Source organism: Tupaia chinensis, unplaced genomic scaffold (assembly GCF_000334495.1).
Source record: "Tupaia chinensis unplaced genomic scaffold, TupChi_1.0 Scaffold000673_1, whole genome shotgun sequence".
Taxonomy (NCBI): domain Eukaryota; kingdom Metazoa; phylum Chordata; class Mammalia; order Scandentia; family Tupaiidae; genus Tupaia; species Tupaia belangeri.
The window spans coordinates 360553-367608 of NW_006160196.1; the positions used below are offsets into that span (position 1 = coordinate 360553).

Consider the following 7056-nt stretch of genomic DNA (forward strand, 5'->3'; position numbering starts at 1 on the left):
GGCGGGCGTCCACCTGCCGGTAGAGGGCCTCGGCCCGCGTCAGCACGTCCTCCACGCTCAGCTTCATGGTCAGCTCGTTGATGTGCTGCGGGAAGGGAAGAGCTGGGTCAGCCTGGCAGGCAGCCAGCCCCGCCCCAGCGCCTACTCTGCAGAGCTGGGCACCAGACGGCTGGGGCATCACCCACTCAACACCCCCAACCGTGCTCACAGCCAACTAGAATTGCTTCCCTGAGGTACCGTGGAGCAGGCGCAGCGCCCGCCTCCACCAATCACCCCCCAGGTCAGGGTGGACAGGGAGGAGAGTGGGAAAGAGGTGGGCCTCACTTTGAGGATCTCATTGGAGCCAAAGCCCGACAGCATGAGGGTGTCCCGCTCCATGTCCAGGATGGCACAAGCCACAAGCAGGTGCAGGTTGGGACCAGGGAGTCCAGTCCACAGCACCTGGGGTGGCGGGGTTGGAAAAAGTCACAGCCAGCCTTCGCCCTCCACCCCAGCCCCCAGGCTCCTCCCGCCAGCAGGAGGGCCTTTCTCACAAGGTCAACCCACCCACCCAGAAACCGGCCCACCTCCCACAGCCGGAGGACGTCAGGGAAGGGGAACTCCCTCTTGAACCAGATGAGCAGCCACCGGAAGCAGAAGCAGAGGGAGCCAGAGTCCTGGGAGTCTGGGGAGGTGAAGGACAGGGAACCAACTCAGCCTCGCAGGCCTCACAAAGTGCAAGTGTGGGGCTAATTCCGTCCCACTCCAAGGCACGGAGGTGCTAAGTGGTGCTGGCTGGGACCTTCCTCCAGCCTTGGCAAGGGACTTATGCCAAGTGCAGGGGGCCGCAGACATGAGCCCAGCGTGCTTCCGTGGCCAAGGCCTTTGTCCTTGGCATTCCACACTGCAGAGCAAGGCCACTGTGGCCCAGTCTTCCACACAGGAGATGCGCTGAGACCAGCGCCCCCTAGAGGAAACCGATCTCAGCGCCCAGTGCTAGAGAGGGCTGAAATGGGCACTCCCTTTCTGTCCCGGGCTTGCAGCGGTGACCGGGCAGGAAAACAACTGGCAGGACAAAGGTTCCAAATGCCGTAAGGACTGCCCTGGACCTGATTCCACTGCTTGGAGCCTGTCAATAAGCCACCTGATTATTCATCTTGAAAAACTGTACATGACCCAACTGCCCAGCACTTGTTCTAGAAATCAATTCTAGACCATCCTTCAGAAAACCATGCAGTCACTTGGGACCAGCCCCTCAGGCAATGGCTATGTCGCTGAACTCCCACGTAGTCAACCGTGGTTCACTTCCTGGACCAGGTGGCTTAAAACTCACACCAGGCGCGTGTGCGTGTGCGTGCCCAAGATCCCGAGAGGAAAATGGAGGAGAAGGGATTGCAGTGTGGCCATCCCCCTGGGGGATGATTTCTCGCTTTGTGTCTCTCTGTCTCTGTCTGTCTGGCGAGCGCATGTGCCCTATAGCAAAAACCTCTCCAAAAAAAAAAAAAAAAGAAAAGAAAACCATGCAGTCACTGAATGATTACTTTTTAAAAGATTTTCCCCCTAGGGCACATGCACTCACTGAAGACACAGAGACAAGTGAGAGTGAAAGTGAGAAATCACCCCCAAGGATGCTGCAACCCCTTCTCCATTCTCCTCTTGGGATCTTGGGCACACACACACACACACACACACGTGTCAGGCATGAGTTTTAAGCTACCTGGTCCAGGCGAGTCCAGCAACATAATCACTTGCTGGCCCAGGAAATTAACTTTTGTCATTGTCTCCCCTCTAAGGTACCAACAGCCTCTACTTTCATTCCTTAACCCAAATTTCTTGTTTTTTTAAGAGTTTTTTAATTTTGCCATGGGATGCATGCATCTGCCAGAAAGACAACTAAAAAGCAAGAAATCAGTCCCCAGGGAGATAGCCATGCCACAATCCCTTGGGCACACACAGACACATGCCCCGTGTGAGTTTTATGCCACCGGGTCTGGAACTAGAACTGGCATGAGAGTCCAAAGATGTAACCATTATACCATTTGCTGGGCCCGAATTTTCTGCATTTTTTCCCACTGAATGGGTAATGAGGAGAGGCTGGAAGGACAAGCAGATGGCGCGAGGGTCACATCACCGCACTCCTACGTAGCTGACTGCAGTCTGAGTGCTGGACCCAGTGGCTTAAAACTTAAGTTAGGAACGTGTGCGCGCACGCCCAGAATCCCGAGAGGAGAATGAAGAAGAAGGGGTTGTGGTGTGGCCATCCCCCTGTGGATGATTTCTTGCTTTCTGCCTGTCTCTGCCGCCCTGGTGAGCACTTGCACCCTGTAGCAAAAATCTCTGGGGAAAAAAAAAGGCTGGCTGGAAAGTGAGAAAACTGTCAAGCCCCAGCCCAAGGGCCAGAGCACCAGCTTCTGTTCCGGCCTGAGAGCAGGAGCTGGGCAGACTCCCCCTTCTCAGAGCCCTGCAGGTCTGGCTCAGCCGGGATCCAGTGCAGGAGGGGCCGGCTGCCTGGCCCATGGGTGGGCAGGTCCACACGTCTGCAGTGCCAAGGGTTTACTCCAAACTACCACCCTGCCCATACATGTGGGTTCCGGTTCTGAGTTACATGTGGCCCTTTTCCTTGTTTGGATCAAGACCAAGTCCTGGCCCCCATCTGTGGCTCCTGACAGGGACTCTAGCAAGGACCCTGGCCCACTGCCTCGGTCCACCCTTGCCCAGGGCACACACCCAGGAAGTCACAGAGTGGCGGGTCAAGCACCCTCAGGAGCAGCAGCAGTTGTCCGAGTTGCCGCTTCATGGTCTCTTGACTCTCCTCAAAGTTGCCCTGCTGCAGGGGGGAAGGTGGATCCGTGAGGAGCCAGGAGCCCCCGGCCCCCAGGGGCCTATCTCCTCCCCTGCCCCAGCCTCACCACAAGCTCCATGAAGCCACAGAAACACCAGAAGGCATCCACCTCGTTCTGAACAACGTAGAGGATGGGAGAGAGCAGGTCGCTCATGCCCTGGACGTAGCCTGGGGGGACATGAGTTCGGGAGCTAGCTCGGCAGGGCTGCAACACCCGCAAGGGAGACCCAGCCCCTGCCGACCAGCCCAGCCCCCAGTCCCAGCGCACCGAGGTCGAAATGGTACATGCAGTACGTGAGGAGGATGTCATGCAGCAGGCCCAGCCCCGGGTTCTCGGGGCCTTCGTAGAACTTGTTGGTCCTGTCGGTGCGGCTCACGTCTCTCTCTGCCAAGGCCAAGACCAAGACGGGGAAGGGTATGAAGGGGAGAGGGCTGAGCGTTCCATCCCTCCCTGGCCACACTCACCTCCACCCCCACACCCACCGATGAGACTGCGGTACCCATGCAGGAGTGAGTTCCTCCGCTCCTGCTCGGGGCTCACAGATTTCCACTGCAGCTTCATGCGGAAATACTCGTCCCTGAGGGGCAGGGAGAGGAGAGAGGCTGAGGTGTCCCCAAGCTCCAGGCAGGACCTGGGAAACGCCAGTCCAGTGCCACTGCCTTGTCCTTCAGGGCTGTTCCCTGGTCTTCCCGGCACCTCCCTGGCCATACAGGTTCAAGCAGGCCACCCAGTTGCTCCTGCCACCCCTCATCTCTCACTGCACAGAACATCCTCATTGGCTTTTGGTGGTCACCTGTCACCCCCTGCTGGACAGAGAGTGCTAGGGTGCTTTATCAACTCCAGGAACAAAGGTATAGAACACACGGCAAAGCTACAGTTGTTAGGCGGTGTGGCTTGGGAACAAAAATAGCAACGGAGGACAGGAACCCCGGGAGGGGGACAGGTCAGGCCTGTTCACCACGTCCCTCCAGCATGGGAGAGTGCCCAGTGTGTGGCAAGGGCACCCGAGAACACAGTGGCTCACTCACGTTTTCTTGCGCACATGGGTCTTGTGCTCGTCACTCGAGCCCTCCCAGCTGAGGTACCCCAGGAGGAACTTCCAGGCCTCACGCCGCAGGCTGGGGCAGAGTCCCTGGGGTAGAGCAGGTAGGCAGCTCAGAGGGGCCTTCTGGATGCCTGTTGGACCCACCCTGTCCTCCCACCCACCTTGGTGCTCACCCCTGAGAAGATCCGGCTCTTCAGCTCAGAGACTTGCTGCAAGCGGCCCTCGGGGCTCATGTGGCTGGCCCACTCCTCCTCTGTGACTGGAGACGCCCGCTCCACGGCCGGCCGCGGCCCCAGCTCTACCTGCGGCCACGAGTGAGTGAGCCCCGTGCCCTGGCCAGGACCGGCCCTCATCCCGTCTCAGCCACCTCTGAGAGAGCTCAGCCCTGCTTAGCTTGATGGGCAGTTAACGTGCAGCATCAACCACCCTGGGTCAGCAGTGGAGTAGCCCCCGAATCAGGAAACACCCCTCCGGGGACCAGCAGTTAGTGTAATGGCTATGTCGCTGGACTCCCACGCGGTTCGCGTCCCGGACCCAGTGGCTTAAAACTCATGCCGGGCGTGTGTGCATGCGTGCCCAAGATCCCGAGAGGAGAACAGAGAAGAAGGGATTGTGGCGTGGCCATCCTCCCGGGGGGTGACTTCTCGCTTTCTATCTGTCTGTCTGTCAAAAAAAACCCACAAAAAAAAAAAAAAAAGGAAACGCCCCTCCAGTGATAACAGTGTCAGCCAGCGGCCAGTGGTACACATGAAGTCACGCCTTGTGGGGCACAGTGAGGGGCCGATGTTACTGTTCCCAGCTTACTGAGGCGGAAATGAAGCCCAAGGAATGAAGTCACAGTGCTCAAGGGAACAGCCAGTGCATAGTAGGGAGGGCCGCTCAGTACTCACACAGGAGATGACCTCGAAGCCAGGCTCAGGCTCATCCTCGGGTGCTGGAGGAAGGTCAGGGGAGGCCCCCTCAGGGTGGGGCTGCAGGGCTCCCCGGAAGAAGTTGGTTACCCGGGAGAAGCTGCTGAAGGTAGTGGAATACGGGTCCTGGAAGAAGCGCTGAGACGGGGCCACAGCCAGTCAGAGCCCACCCTTCCCGGGCTGGTCCCTTCCTGCCCACACCCTGCCGGCCGGGACTGGGAACTCACAGACACCACATTGGAACTGTCCTGGTCGAACAGCTGCAGGTGGTGGAAGGAGTTGGAGAGGGCAGAGGAGTCGTGGGGGAAGACAAGGTAGAGGCGGGAGTCCTGCGGGGAGCTGGGGGAGAGGGACAGTCAGGCCATGCCCAGTGTCCCAGGCTGTCATGCCTGCCCTGCGTTTGTTCCTGCTGCAGCTGCCTGATTGCCCTCGAGGAGAACCCCTCATCTCTGGTAAGCGGTTGTGGAGGAAAGGCCTGAGACCCATCTGGACCCCAGAGGTGGGCACATGATCCAGTGCTGGCCAATGAGAGCCCTCCATTTCCCTAGCCAAGATGACTGATTCAGGGATGAGCCAATGAGAAGCAGCCCTGGGATCCTGCTGGAATATGGGCAAGAGATGCTTTCTATTGAGCTGGGCCACTAAACCAGGGCTGCTGGCAGTCTAGAAAATGACAGAACTTAGAGAAAAAAGAGCAGCTCTTGCAACACTTCAGGACCTAGGTCCTGCCTGAGATCAGCAAGAGCCTCCGACTTCTCGACTGCATGTGCCAGTCTCGTCCTCTGCCTGGAAGTTGGCCTGAGCTGTGTTCTCTGGCAGCCTCGAGGGGTCAGGCTACAGCTGCGGAAGGATAGGGCCTGGTCACAGGCATGGGACAGAGAGAACGCTCACCTGGCAAACAGCAGGTAGCGGCTGAGGACACGGAGCAGGGCACGGGTGCCCCCGCGGTGGAAGTGCAGGGCGGGCAGGGAGCCCCCGGCCTGGGTCACCAGCACCAGGTATGCCCAGTTGAGGCCCGGCTTGGAACGGCGGATGGACTTGAGCTCCCCTAGGCTCACGGAGAAGGCCCAAGAGCCCCGGGGGGAGCTGGACTCTTCACCTGGGGGGACAGTGCCATGTTGGGAGACCAGAGGTGGCCAAAGCGACATAGGGTGCTCACTCAGCACAGTCATCCCGAGGCTCACTGAAGCCACCTCCAGGCCCTGGCCCCGAGAGCTCTGGGTTATCCCACACGTCCCGGGAAGCACAGGGGAATAAAGCGGGAAGGTGGACCCGTGCCTCTCCAGGACCTTCCCAGGCTCTCCTGGCTTTCAGAATACAGACCGTATGCTTTCACCTGACTCTTAGGTGCCCTCGGTCTGGTCCTGGCCCCTGCCTGCCTCCCCTCCGTCCCCCTGCATCCCCACACCCTACACTCAAGTCACAGAGCAAGGCTGGTGGCCCTGAACACGCCCAGGCCAAGTGCCACTGGCCCCGCACAGGCTGCTTGCTAACAGGAGAGGGAGCTCCCAAGTGTCCTGCAGAGCCTGCCTCTCGCGTCACCTCTTCCTAAAAGGAGTCTCCACCCCGTGGGGTCAGGCGCATCTCTGGGTGCCCCAGCACCACGGGTGACAGCAGGATGGCCACCCTGACTGGTTCAATTTGTTATCCCCCAAACCTTCAGAGGCAGGACTCTCCCAGTGGGATGAGCAAGGCTACAAACACCAAAGTACAGCCACCCTGGGCCTGGACGGGGTTGGTCCCTGTACCACCTGCCTCCTCTCTCCTGGAGGTGGAAGGCAATGCTGAGAGGCCATCTTGACTATGGGCAGCAAAACCCATGGAGCATGACCAGTGAGGGCAAGATGTGTCCCTGCACACTGGCCTCCAGGTGTGCAGCTCAGCCTACCTTTTGGGGGCTCTGAGTGGCGGGGCCGTGGCCGCACAGTGCTGATAACAGCCCAGTCGGGTTCATAGCCGGGGTCAAAGGTTGGTTCCTCCTCAGAGGTGCAGGAGTCGCCCCCACTGGAGTCCTTGAGGGGAAGGAAGGAGAGTGAAGGACTATGGATTCAGTTTCCAGATCTGAGCCACCCTGGGAGGCAAGCCCTTGGACAGAGAACTGCTGGTCCCTAAATAATTCTTGAATTGGCCCGGGAACCAGCAGTTAGTGTAATGGCTATGTCGCCGGACTCCCATGTAGGAGGATGGAGGAGAAGGGATTGCGGCGTGACCATCCCCCCTGGGGGGTGATTTCTCGCTTTCTGTCTCTCTGTCTCTCTCTGTCTGTCTGGCGAGCGCA

The 7056-nt window shown here is 59.0% G+C and overlaps 1 protein-coding gene across 1 annotated transcript in view; it reads right to left on the reverse strand.

The window, feature by feature from the left end:
* The window catches only part of TBC1D17 (TBC1 domain family member 17), a 10263-nt gene that overhangs the window by 619 nt on the left and 2588 nt on the right, over positions 1–7056 (reverse strand). Inside the window, exons 4-16 of the mRNA XM_006160210.3 lie at positions 6667–6790; positions 5670–5877; positions 5006–5117; positions 4758–4916; positions 4041–4169; positions 3851–3954; positions 3305–3399; positions 3090–3206; positions 2889–2989; positions 2707–2806; positions 567–664; positions 325–441; positions 4–85 (exon numbers count right to left, since the gene is read on the reverse strand). Of these exons, the coding sequence (XP_006160272.1) occupies positions 4–85; positions 325–441; positions 567–664; positions 2707–2806; positions 2889–2989; positions 3090–3206; positions 3305–3399; positions 3851–3954; positions 4041–4169; positions 4758–4916; positions 5006–5117; positions 5670–5877; positions 6667–6790 (1546 nt within the window). The remainder of the gene's footprint in view (positions 1–3; positions 86–324; positions 442–566; positions 665–2706; positions 2807–2888; positions 2990–3089; positions 3207–3304; positions 3400–3850; positions 3955–4040; positions 4170–4757; positions 4917–5005; positions 5118–5669; positions 5878–6666; positions 6791–7056) is intronic.